We start from the raw sequence: 13,980 nt of genomic DNA on the forward strand, positions 1-13,980 counted from the left end.
AGGTGGGCAGTGGGAGACGCCACTAGTTTAGGAACAGGTTCCTTAGTCTCAAAAGTCTGTGACATCTAAGATCCCCTGCCTTGCTTGCCAGAGCCTATGGGTGCTTGTGTGTAGGCGGAACCCAACACCTGTTGCAGCCGCCCCTTTGATAGTCTACTTGTGTGGCACTTCACCTACTTCCTCCTTAAAAACACGTTTGTTTGTTTGTTTGTTTGTTTGTTTGTTTGTTTCTTTCTTTCTTTCTTTCTTTCTTTCTGTTTTGTTTTTGAGATCCCACTTATATACCATACATTGTTCCCCGTTACTCTGCTCATTTCAATAGCTTTCCTGTGTAATCCCCAATACTATCTAAGAAGTACTGCCTTCTTTACCGACAAAGGAAATTCAGCACTACCAACAGTCGCTTCCCATAGTCTCTACCACCTACAGTCTTGTTTCTTTTTCTGTGTTTGCCCCCTCTGGACATTTGATCTAAAGGAATGGTGCAGCGCGGCTTCCGAGTCTAGCTCCTGTCTGTCATTGGGTCTGTGCTGTAGCTTTGTGGCTGAGTGACAGTCCGTTGGGAGGGTAGATAGAGGTAGATAGAAAACAAACACGTTGTTCACCTGTTCTTCAGTTGATGGACATTTTTTTTTCATCTTTTTCAATTGTCAACAGTGCTGCTTTAGCTCTTTTTGGGCAGGTTTTGTGTGAGCATTATGTTTTCCTCTGGTTGGGATGCGTACCTAGGAATGCTATTGTTCAGTTATAGGTTGCTGTGTATTTAAGTTTTTGAGGAATTGACAAACTGCTCTCCAAAGTCCCTGTGCTACTTTATATTTATCCCAGCAATGAATGTACAATAGGCTCCCATTTCTCTGCATCCTCTCCCACACTGGACTGTTGTCCGCCATGTTGGTGGTAGCCTCTATAGTGGTTGTGACGTTGGAGTTTGTATGGTTTCAGTTTAGGTGTTCCCATTGGCTAGTGATGAAGCATCTATACTTTGTTCCTTTTATGGCCAATGGGGTATCATATGTCGTTCCACTTATTCTTGGGCATCTCTGCCACCAGAGATCGCACCACCTCAGTATAATCTAGTCTAGTCCATTTTCAACCTTCTTTAGAGTGTGGGATTTGATGGCTTCTAGGGTAACATACCTTTGAAGTCTAACTTTTTTCTTAATTAAATGAATGCTGCTTTGCTTTCCTATATGGCCATGCTTCTTTGAGTTTCAGTAGACTGTAGAAACAGTATATTGATTCCTGATACAGCATAAATACTTCCCAGCACACTGTAGCGTTCCTTGGCTGCAGAAATACTCTCCTATTTTCTTCTTGATGGCTTGGTTGGTACAAGGTCTTTGCCTTTCTGAGCTGAAACCTGAAGCGCTATGGCTTCTTCTTGTCACTCATGGCCTCTTACACTTGGTTTGTATAGACGAATCTTTTATGTCCTTATGAAAATACGAAAAAGGAGGGTTGAGAAGGGTCTATGGGTAGATTCAGGTGACATAGGGCATCTCCCAGCTCTGGTCTTTCTCCGCTTGGCCCAGGATAACCTTCTTTTGTCTGCGGTCCAATCATGTGAAATTTTGCCTCGTTCACAGGTCACCTTAGTAAAATCTTGGAAATTAATAGTTTAACTACTTAATTCATACATTTATTGATTGAGACAGGATCTCACTCTAGCTCAGGTGGACCCAGGACTCCTAATCTTCCTGCCCTAGTGTTGGGATAACAGGTGTGTACCACCTTCCCTGGCTATCAGTTAAAGTTGTATATCCAGGGCTGGGGAAAGGTAGATAAATGGCCAGATAAAGGTAGCTAAATGGCCAGTAGCCCATGGTTGTCCTAGGCCGGGGACAGAAGGATGCAGGGACTGTTCACTGACCTCTTGTGTCTTTACAGTTCCTGCAGGACACCCTGGATGCCCTGTTCAACATCATGATGGAGAACTCCGAGAGCGAAACGTTTGATACCTTGGTGTTTGATGCTCTGGTAAGGGGGCCTCCCTTTCATCTGCTCAGAGGGTGAGGTGTTCTTTCATGCTACAGCCTTTGAAGGGGGAAGGGACCCATCTCAGTCACCTTGAAAGCCTTGAAAGTTGTGGAGTCAATCAAAGAGGAACCCCAGAGGAGTGCAAAGGCGCTTTGACTGTGAAGCTATAGTTATGTTAATACCCCTGTGAGAGGTAGGGGGATCCAAACCCAGGGATGGCCTCAGTTGCAGGGACCTTCCCAGCTTATTTCCTCAAGAGGAAGAGTCCAGAATGGTTTTCCTTGTGCCACCCCTGAGACTGTTTTGGTTACATTGACAGGTCTTTATCATTGGACTGATCGCGGATAGGAAATTTCAGCATTTTAATCCCGTTTTGGAGACATACATTAAGAAACACTTCAGCGCAACCTTGGCCTACACGTGAGTTCTCTCCTGCGTCGTTTGAAAACCAGTGCTGGCTTCTCTGATGTCCGCGGTCATTTTCCCCTGGGACTGTGGCCTATAGCTACATTTCTCGACTCAAAGCTCTGGCGTACTTGGTAGCATTGTTTGTTTCTTAACAGACCTGAAAATCTTGTTGGAAGAGATCTGTGATAAATAAGCCTCATGTTCTGGAATGAATCTTCATTCTCCTCCCTACCTTCCATTTATCTTGGAAAATTTGTGTTTATGTTCGATGAAGCTGATCTATGGACGTGTGCTCCCTGTCGGCTGCAGCTCCCCAACAAGCATCTGATGAATGAATAAACGGATATGTTTCCATTTTTGAGGATATTGGCCCTGTAGTGTACATAAGAGGCAGGTTTCATTTTATTCAACCTGTCTCCTTTCCCTAAAGCATGTCTTCCCTTTTCTTACACAAGGTTTAGCTATTAAACTACTTTAATACATATATAGTTTTTTTCTGTCTGTCTGGGCTCTTTGTCTCTCACCCTGTCTGAGCACACAGCGGATCTATGGAGCCTGGGCCAGCAAGGCGGGTTCCCTCCTGTTTGGTAACACAGTTCTGGATGCAGGATACATGGGCTTAAATGACAACTCTGTCCTTTAGGAATTGTGTGATCTTAGGCAATTGCCTTAACCTCTCTGGCCTTCAGCCTTTCTGTCTATAAAAAGAGAATAATATTGTAGTCCTGTTTGAGAATTTTAATGAGTTATTAGGGTGCTCAGAATAAACCCTGATGCTTAGACAGCAAGCACTAAAGCAGTTGTTGGGGTTCATTTCCTTGCTCTTTCATGGTAGGATTTAATGACTTGTATTCAAATTTTAAATTGTGTAATTGCATTGAAAATTAAAAAAAAATAAGTCACACACAGACCATTTCTTTAGGAACACCACACTTAGAATTTAGAGTCTGTAAAGTGAGGCCCCATCTATGATTCTGAGAAGACCTTGTAAATGCCTGTGTTCTCTGCCCTTGGGTAGCTGTGAACTCAAGGCCCAGGGCTATCAGCCTATGAAGCCAGTGGGTTGTACAGTCCAGTGTTGTGCTGCAGGTCCCTTCCTTCCCTGACCTGCCTGTTTATGACAGGTGGTTGGTAGCGTCCCTGGCTACGGTGGAAGCTGCAGAAGCTCCTGGAGCCTGCAGAGCAAGCTGTGATGAACCTTTTGTTAGTCTTCTGTTAATGTTTATTTAAAGCCCTCCGTTCGCTCATTGGAGATGCCCTGTGAGTTGGTATATTGGACATTTTTCTTATAGACTTTCTGGGAGAGAAATAGTTTGGAGTGTCTTCTTGTCCTACTGACCAAGCTTGGCTATTCCTGGATTGTGCATGTGGCCAGCTCATGTCTATGCACGTAACAGGATCTCCATATGGAAGCCGATTGCAAAGTTTTCCTTCCAGCCATGACTAATCGGCTGGTTCGAGAGTAGCCTTCCTACTTTACCACAGGAATTGAGAGCAGCGCTGAGTTCTGCCTGTAGGATCTACTGTCTGATGTGAGCCTCAACCCTGCTGAGGGTTGGTATCCAGATTGGCGGAAAAAATGAAAATGTGGGAGTTTGGGGCTCGGGGTGTATCTCTGTAATGCTTGCTTAGCATGCCTGAAGTGCTTAGTTCCAGTCCCAGCATCTTATAGCCTGGTTGTAATGGATCTCCCCTGTAATCCCAGCACTCAGAAGGTGGAGTTACGAGGATCAGAAGTTCAGACTCCTGGGCTACATAAGTATGAAGACAGCCTGGGCTATATGAGACCCCATTTGAGAAAAAGTGGCGTGTGCATGCATTTGTGTGGTTGGGTATGTGTTTAGTTTTGGGGAAATCATTCAACAGGAGAAATTAAAGCACTATTTTATCTTTAAGCTTAGATGAAATAGAGATAAGAATCAGCACCCTCTTTTGTTGTGTCTGTGCTGTCTGCTGAAAAGACATGTGTTTTGGGAAATAGATATTTGTACTACGTTTTGATAAACTGTTAATCCATTGTTTTCTACATTAACTACAAAAGTTAGTTTAAAAAAAAGAAACCTATATGTAACTAAGTTACTAAAAAAAAATAGGACCCCACATGTTTTTACATTGCACTTAAAATAGTAAAATCCTTTTTTTTCTAAGAGTCTTAAAAGTTTTAAATTGTATGTACATATGTCTGTAATTGTTTGCGTATGGGCATGTGAGTGCAGATGTTCGTGGAGTCCAGAAGAGGGCGCCAGTTCTCCTGGAGTTGGCATGGCAGGAGTAAACTGCCCTACATGGCTGCTGGGAACCAAACTTGGTTATTCTGGAAGAGCAGAATGTGATCCTAACTACTGAGCCATCTCACCAGCCTTTAAAACAGTAAAATCGTGATTCTAAGGAACTTTGGTTTCTAAGCAATGAATCTGAGTATTCCAGTTTTGAAACACCAAAGGTGTAAGTTTTGACTTGTGATTTGGAGCGCCACTGAAGGCTGCCCCTGCATATTATACTATTCCACTCTGTGTGCTTATGTTCTGTGGGTCAGTTGAAACTCCAGCTCTATGTATAGTCAAAGCATAATCTCCATTCATCCTGCTCCTTGATGAAATCCGTAGGTCTCATTTTGTAGATCAAGATGGCCCCCCTGAGTCAAGGGCTCACCTGCCTGTGCCTCCCAAATGCTGGGGTTGAAGGCGTCTGACACCCTGCCAAACAAGTGTTGCCATCTTTTGTGTTTCTTTCCAAAGAGCTGCACAAGCAGAACGAAGGCTCCCAGCAGTGGGTGTTCCCTTTAGCACCCCAGCTCCAGCACAGCTCCCTTCGCTGACTGTTAATGGAGGCTGGGACATCAGGGCTGTGCCCAATACTGATCCTAATGAGAGAAGAGTGCTCCTCTGAGGACTACTCTTCATATACCTGTATGCTGTGGCTCTTTTCTATCCCGTGCTCTGAGTCTCATGGGGGCTGCCTTGGGCTCCCCGTTGGCATCATCGAGGCTCCGTTTGCTCTGTCCTTCTCTGGCTCCCAGAGGTTTTGATCTTTGGGCAGGTAGGAAATGACCTTGCAGATTTATTTTCTGGGTTTGGGCTATTCTCTTTGTGAATCCTCAGCAATATCATTTTATTTCTTTTCTTGATTAGTGCGCTGGAACAATTCCCATGGCCAAAGTGTGTGCTGTGGACTTTGTTGCTATTGCCGAATGGGGATGGGAATAGAGGTGAAAAGGAAAGGTGTTGTGGATCTTGGGACAATAACAGGAGCCAAGTAAGACAGACTTAGCCAGGATTTCAGCCGTGTCCTGGATATTAAGGGCTAAACTGAGTTGCTTTTGCTTGGGGCACTTTCCAAAGAATGGCTCCCAATGCCAGGTCCCATGGCAGATGGACCCTGCAGGTCAGCCTTCAGAATACCCTCAGTTCACACCATCAGGCTGGCTCCCCTGAGTGGCTCAGGCTTTCTTTATGGGGTGCTGTAACCTGATGAGTGTCAGAAATGCCTTCTTACACATTTGGTCACTCACGAACCTGCTCACTTATTCTTGATTTAAGTAACATTTCACATAGCGGGCTAGAGGACTGCTCTTATAGAGGATCCGATTTTGATTTGATAGCACCCACATGCTATCTCTTGATACTCTGTAACTCTAGTTCCAGAGAATCTGATGCCTTCTTCTGGACTCCGAAGGTGCCAGACACATTATATATGCAAGCAAGGAACAATACATATCAAATAAAATTTTTCAAAAATTTCAAAATATCTAAAAATATTGCGAGTGTGTGTGTGTGTTTTATTTTTCTACATATGTCTGTGGAGGTATGTGTACATGCACAGGTCAGATCTTGATATCAGGGGCTCTCCTTCACTCTCCATACTGTTTTTTTGAGGCAGGCCTTCTCAGTGAACCTGGAGCTCACTGATTTGGTTAGACTCACTGACCTGTAGATCCCACGAACCCTTGTGTCTCTGCCTTGCCCGTGCTGGTGTTGCAAGCACGTGCTGCTACAATGCCTGACTGTTTAAGACGGGTGCTGGAGATGGAACTGAGGTCCTCCTGCATGTGTGCCGAGCCCTTGGCGCACTGATCCATCACCACAGACCATACGCTGTGCTATTTTTGCTTGTTTAAAATTCTGAAGTTGGCCTGCAGGAATAGCTCCATGAGGACACATACTTTGTGCTCCTGAAGGACCTGAATTTTATCCCTAGCATCACATGGTGGCTCACAACTGTCTGTAATTCCACTTCCCTATGATCTGATGCCTCTATGGGCATCTGCACACACGTGGTATATATAAACTGGTGCCCCCTCCACATACACATATAAATAAATCTTTAAAGATAATGAAATTTCACAGCTTTTTCATTGCTACAATAATGTACATTATATAGAAAGTATCATTTTATGAATTGGGGTGGTTTTTTTTTCCTTGTAGCCATTGCTAGGGATAAGATACCTGTAACATATTGCTGTCCCACAGGCCCCTCTTGCTCTTAAAGTTTGTGCCATTCTCAGAGAAGCAGCTATGTTCTCATTTCTGTGTCACAGCTCTGTTTTGTCTTCTCTTGTACATCATGTACTCTTGCGCATCTGGCCTTTCTCCTTCAACATAATGCTTTTGAGATTTGTCCATATCGCTGCATGTGTCATTGTTTGAATTGGGTCCTTTTGTATGTCTTAGTTGTAATGGATTCTCCCTTGATTTGTTCAGTCATTATTGATAAATGGGCTGGGGGCTGCTAGTTTCCTGTTATTCTGCATAAGGTTGAGGAATCTTTTTGCATTTTATAGACACAGTATACATTTTTCTTTGGTGAACACTTGGAACCAAATTTGCTGGAGAGACACATATACATCTTATGAAATTATTGTCCTACTTTGTTCTTCCTCTAGCAAGTTAGAAACATCACTTTGCATTGATTGACAGGGTGTGGCCGTGGTTGCAGCTTAGACAGTAGACTGCACAGAAGCGATGGTGTGAGCCTCAGCACATTATAAACAAGGTCTGATAGCAAACACCTGTAATCACTGCACTCTGGAGTTGGGGACCAGGGAGCAGAGGTCTAAGGTTTTTCCCAGCTGCATAACAGCAAGTGCCCAGGCCATAAGAGACCTTGTCTTTTAACCCAAACAAACAAAATAACTCCACCAATCCGCATTAGTGGTGATAGAGCCCTTCCCCCCCACCCCCGTCGGGCCTCTCCCTTCTTGTACATAACAGCTGAGCAGTGTTCTATTCTCTTTCATAATTAAATTATTTACATGGCTCAGGTGATTGCATTGCTCATATATTTTACTACTTCAGACAAAGCTGAGGCAAACGTTACTGAATACATCTGTAATTGCTGCTATACAAGATTTCCTCAAAGGGAAGTTGCTGATGTCAAAGGATTTGAATATTTTTGCTTGTATCTGGCATCAGTGATAAAATACTCTGATATATGTTTGTTGGTTTCCCTTCAAAGAGTATTGCTCTGATTTATCCCCTCATCTTGTCTTCACTTGGCAAATATTATAGTTGTTATTTGTTTACATACTGTCTTATTTACTTTCTTTCCCCATGGGCTGGGGATTGGATGCTGGGCCTGGCACCCGTTGAGGGCATCCTCCGACTTAGATGCTTTCCCATCCCTGTCTGATTTTAATTTACATGTATTTGTTTATTAATGAAGTTGATTATTTTTCAAATTGTATTTCTCAAATTTTGTTTGTTTTAAATTGAACTTTTTACATACCCTGAAGTTCTGAATGAATCTGTTACCATTTGGACTCTGTTTATATGCCAAAAAGGAAATTTTAAAGCTTTTTCCTATGCTAACAATTTTGTCAAACGATATTTTATGCTAGCACCCTTGAGGCCGGCCTGGTCTATCAGTGTCTTTACCCTTCTAATGCTTCCACCCTTTAACACAGTTCCTCATGCTGTGGTGACCCCAACCAGAAAATTATTTCATTGCTACTTCATAACTGTAATTTTGCAACTGTTATGATTTGTAATATAAGATATCTGATATGCAACCTCCAAAGGAGTTGAGAAAGGGTCCAAACCCACAGGTTGAAATTTGCTGAATAGTCCCAGGGCAGCCAGGACTATATAGAAAGACTCTCTCAAAAAGCAAAAATAAACAAACAACTTCATTTTACCCAATAAAAACTGCCCAAAACCTTAAGATGTTATGAATTATAGTCTCCAAGTGTATAATTCATTTGTATTTATTTTCCATTATTTATGTCTGTCATGGGATGAACAATTGGAAAAATAATTCTGATGAATTTGTATGTGCTGTGATTTGTGTGAACTTTTTCATGTTATTGAGTTGTTTTACACTCCCAGCTTATAAATATGACCATGAGAAGAATGTTTTTAAAGTTAAGTGTTTTGGGGGAATTCAGTTATTAAGAAATACATCTACCTTAGAAATCTTATTTTCATCCTCTTAATAGGGATCCTCAGGAAATGCATTTAAAATTTTGTGCTGTTTATTTGGAAATTACTACCTAACAATTTCCTATTTCCTTCAGTATAAGGCCTTTAGTTGACACAAAATCAGCTAGGCTGTAGAGAGGTGGTGCCAAGTGATGAACCCTTTCGTACCACCCCTTTAATATTCTTATACTACTGGGAAGACATTTTATCAGGTGCTTTGTTTGATTAGAAAGCTTTATGAATATGCATATATTCATTAGTGGAAACCTGAGTAAAAATGTCGAGTTGGGATTTCTGAACTCTTGATTGACGTATGTTTCCCTTGGCACTAGGAAGCTGACCAAGGTGTTACGGACCTACGTGGCCAGTGCTGAAAAGCCAGGAATCAACGAGCAGCTGTACAAAGCCATAAAAGCCTTGGAGTACATCTTCAAGTTCATTGTGCGCTCACGGGTCCTCTTCAACCAGTAAGTGTTCAGCCAAGGCCTGGGCAGATCCTCACTTCTCTCTTGGTTTTCCTTCCCTCTTTCTCTCCTCTTTATCCTCCTCTGTGTGCTTGGCTTCTCCTTCTCCTCCTTCCCGCTTCTTGCCTTCTGTTTGGGCCCAAGCTTTCACAGATGAAGGGCAGGGGTGCGTTTGCCCATGCTGACCCTGACTGCTTCCATAGCCGTCCCTGCAGAGTGGGCACTGTTCAGAGGTTCAGGAGTGTGCCTGTGAGCCAAACATTGTCTGCTGAAAGCCTTTGGAATGCTTCTCACACAGCGCTGGGCATCCACCAAGGGCTTGGCAGTGCTTTTCAGTATATCTTCATAGAGCAAAAAGCCCCACAAGAGCAAACAAACAAATGAAACAAGCAATGAGAAGAAAAAGCCAGAATCAAGTTGTACAGCTTCACACAAGAGCACTGTGGGATCCCGACCCCTTTTCTCCTTCCCATAGAATGCTGTGTTTCTATAGATACTAGCGCACCCTCGGGCACTCTGCCTAATGGCAGCTGACCACCTTTAGAGTTAATTTTGAACTTGGAAGCAAGTTGGGATATTTGTGATTTGATTGTCTTAGAGAATGCTGGTTGTCTATAAATTGCTATTTCTAACCTGCACCGCTGTGCTGTTAAAATGAAATCACTTTGTAGTCTCCCCCAGTATCTCACCCTGGTAAAGGCGATGTGGAGGTGGATAGTTTGGGTATAGGGTACGGCTGTGGACTCTGCTTACTTTTGGAGAGTGCCGTTTTGTGGGTGACTTGCAGGGAGTGTTGTGAGCACATGGCGGCTGTTGGAGATTAATTGATCTTCTTGTGGTAGAGGTTTCTACCCAGAGAAGAGAGATGGGCTTTGTGAACCCATCAATCAGAGACCACCATGGGGCACACCACATGTGATTAGCAAAAAACGGGCACAAATTCACTGGACCCCTGTCAACACCCGCTTCCTCTAAGCTTCCACTTCCCTTGCTTGTAGTGGATGTGTTCATAAGCACCAAGAAGAGAGGGAGAGAAAACATAACCAACGCCACAGCAGCATGCTGCTGACCTTGTCGGACAGTGGTGGTCAGGAATGGGGAGAGAGTACTAGTGACTGGGCAGCCAGCCCTCCCTGTGCTGTTGGGCTCCATTCACTCTGGAGTTCCATGCTTAAGGCCGTAGCCATAGGAAGCCCCCGGTTGGAGGCACGCGTCTTGTCCTTGCTCAGTATCTCAAAGGCACGCTCTTTCTTTTCACTTGCTGGAGATGATTGGCACTGCCCTTCATGTAGACATGTCTGTTTTGGGCTGTTGAAGCTGGTAATGATTTCCTCGCTAGTTGGTGAGAATGGGAACAAGGTGGACTTGCCTGTGCTTTCCTCTGTATGGTCTGGTTTTTTCTTTCCGTCATGCCGAGTACGTGACGGTGAACACGGTGAACACTGTGGCCCCTGGAATCTTCATTTTTAATTATTTTTTCCCCAGTATGCCCCTCCCGTCTCTGCACATATCATGACTCCCCTCTTTGCACATGACTGCACATGCATACATGATGCGTAGCAGTCAGCGAACACCTTGCAGGAGTTGGCCCTCTCCTTCCACCATGTGATTTCCGGGACTCTTATCAGCTGAGCCTTCTTGCCAGCTCCCCCCCCCCCCCTTCCTACTTCTTTAAATTCTCTTGTTATAGTATGGTCGGAAGATGAGTTAGAAAGAAGACCCATAATAGGCGATGTGGCTCTTATCATGGCTTACCTGGAAAATTTTAATCTTGTCCAGTGTCTGATCCATGTGTTGCCATGTCAGGGACTTGTGATGTGTGTCTTCCCTGCAGCCGCAGTGAGGATGTCCTCATTCCTTAGAGAATCACAACAACATCCTGTGTATTTGGGTTGTCGTAGCACACAACTCTTTTACACAACAGGGCTGCGTTAGAAATGACTGTGGCTACTCAGTCCACTGCTGTCAGCTGGGGCACCAGGAGCAAATGCTCTGCCTCACTTTGGCCCCTTTGAAGCACAGAATAGGAACACAGAGTTGCAGGCGTAAGCTCTTGGAACCATGGTGCCTCTCAGATTTATTTACTTTGACCCGCCTTGTGGTGGTCTGCAATATGATTGGCTGCTTCTCAACCTTCAAAATCAACTTTGATGGCTTCACCGGGTGAGGCTCCTGTCACCCACCCACCCTGTATACGGCCTGCAGCCTGGAAAAGACTGGCTCGCTTCATGGTATCCTCATGTTCTCAGCGTCCAGTATCTTTCTCTCCTGTTATCTTTAGAGATTGTCTCTTTTTCTCATGACCTCAAGGTTCCTCTGCTTTTCCTGGCATGATACCTACAGTTTGAGCAGTGACTTAGAGGCTGTGGGGTATGCAGCTATACCAGGCTCTCTTAGGAAGAGCCTTTTCTAACTTTCAAATGCTGTGTGTTATTTTCATCTCATTGACGAATGTTGTCACATGACAGCCCTGTCTTTAAGCTCCAGTATGTATATATTGGGCAGATAGTCTCCACTCTGTTTCTCATACCTTCAACCCAGAGTATCTGTTGCTTTGAATGCTTCGTACTTCCCTACCTCATGAAAGCTCTGGGGAACTTTTCTTTCTCATTCCAGACTCTCGTCTTCAGCATCTCTGTGATTTTAAGTCATTGGAATACTAGATGCCCAACAGAAGGATGGACTACTAAAAACCACACAGCTGCCTGTAGGAGTGTGATGTTAGAATACCACTTCTGCTCTCCCTCTTCTCACAGATACTGACACACATGCTATTGGGCCACTGTTGTGAGCCACATGGGACATCTCACATGGGATGCGAGTCTGCCCTGAAGGGTGCTGCCACATCCTCTTCTCCACCCCTTCCTCCTTCTCTTCCTTCTGCCTGGCAGTCACAAAGCCTGGCTTCAGGCACTTGCTGCCAACCTCTTCCATTCTCAAAAGGTACAAGAAGAGATTGTCTTCAGCTCGATGGGCTCTTATTCTACCATGACTTCCCCATGTCGTCTCTCTCTGGTACCGAAGCCTGAACTTTCCTTGGAACCTCTCCCACCCCTTGCTGTTGCCTCTCTGTCTGCCCATTATATTATAACTTAGTATCCGGTAGTCTATCTCAGTGTCCTTTTGAACTGTGTGCCCCAACTAACACCTAACAGCGAACCTTGAGTATGACACAGGAAGTACCCCATTTAGGAGCTCAGGAATTCCCTCTTTCCTAAGCTGGGCCCTCAGCCTGCCTCTCTCCCATCTAAGTCTCAGCAAGAGCTAGCCTCATCCCTGTTGTTTGTAACTGAGTCTCTATCACTTGGTTTTACCAACAAAGATGCCAGGGTGAAAACTTGCTGGTTCAGAGAGACAAGAGACAGCACCCAGCTGCTTCTTCCTCTGCTGCCGTCCCAGATGAGAGCTTTCTCATATGCCATCTTAAACAAAAACTCCTCTGACCAGATGTCCTTCCCTTCTACTTCCTGTGCCCGCCCCCCACTCCTCCTGACTTCCTCTTACACTCTGGTTTTTTTCTATTGACTGGTTGCTTGCTCTGCCTCTTGACCTATGGTTGACTTTACTTAAGCCTGTGTACAATATTCACGCAGAAAGCTTTTAGATTAAAGGTATACATTAGGGCTGAGCCACACCACAGCTAGATGTTTTTCCAGTAAATAACTCAACTGCAGGGCTCAAAGTGTAATCAAATATTCTGCAACACACCCCAAACTGTATTTCTTTGCTAGAATAGCATGCTCTTTCTCAGAGCCAGAATTGTCCAGGGCACAAGTTGAATGTCAACTATCTCTAAAGAGACAGTGAAGTCTTTCATGGCTTTCTTTACTGACACATGGGGGTCACAGTGATGTCCTGATCACCCTTGTCTTTCTCCTTTCCTTTTTGCTTCTCTCCTTTGTTCCTTTCTTCTTCCATATATATGTAATGAGCTCCAGTCCTGTCTGTATCGCCATTTTCACAGCCTTTCCAACTCCTCCATCATGTTCCTGAGTGTGGCTTTCAACTGCCCACCAGAATTTCAGAGAGAGGAAAGAGCACATGTACCTTTTAGAATACGAAGTGCACTTGTGGTCATATTGAGTAGACACAAGGCATACCTCTTTTGCATATCTGTGGCTGAAGACTGTGAGATGTTTTGCTATCTCATGGATTCCTCAGGCTGGAAAATGGAAAAGCTCGTGCCCTTCCTGTCAGAGCTGCTTCTGCCAGAGGCTTCCTTTCCAGCCCATGGCAGCATGATGTCTTTTCCTTCCACAACATTTGCCTTTGACTTCAAGGGCTGGATTGAGTCTTGCCCCATTCCTGTTTTGAATGGGTTACTTGAAGCGGAAAGAGTCTGGTATCCCAGGCAGGTGTCTGGAGTGCTTGCTCATCAGCAGTTCTAAGCAGGTCTCATGTGGGATATTTTTAGTGGGGAGAAAAAGAAACCCGAGTTCTCATTTTCTTACCTGCAGTACACTCATTACCTTGGGAGAAAAGCAGCTGTGCTCACAACTGTGCTTGATAAGTGTGGTTTTTTGTTGTTGTTGTCTTTTCTTTTGTTTTTTTTTTCAGTTGGAATAAACTTTTGGAGTCTATTCTTTTTCTTCTTTCAAAATGGTCTGCTGTGTTTTCAAGTATAATAGAGTTGCTGTGTTAAATTCTGGTATAATTGTGATTAATTGTTCTTCCTGAAGAACAAAGAGATGAAATTCTGGAGATAGTGATGC

The 13,980-nt window shown here is 44.1% G+C and overlaps 1 protein-coding gene across 2 annotated transcripts in view; it reads left to right on the plus strand.

The window, feature by feature from the left end:
• Positions 1–13,980, plus strand: part of Dock1 (dedicator of cytokinesis 1) — a 504,121-nt gene that overhangs the window by 110,232 nt on the left and 379,909 nt on the right. For both annotated transcript variants that reach the window (XM_038330219.1, XM_038330227.1), the window contains exons 20-22: positions 1,891–1,980; positions 2,300–2,400; positions 9,137–9,271. In XM_038330219.1, the coding sequence (XP_038186147.1) occupies positions 1,891–1,980; positions 2,300–2,400; positions 9,137–9,271 (326 nt within the window). The remainder of the gene's footprint in view (positions 1–1,890; positions 1,981–2,299; positions 2,401–9,136; positions 9,272–13,980) is intronic.

The sequence above is a fragment of the Arvicola amphibius genome, chromosome 1, assembly GCF_903992535.2.
Source record: "Arvicola amphibius chromosome 1, mArvAmp1.2, whole genome shotgun sequence".
Taxonomy (NCBI): domain Eukaryota; kingdom Metazoa; phylum Chordata; class Mammalia; order Rodentia; family Cricetidae; genus Arvicola; species Arvicola amphibius.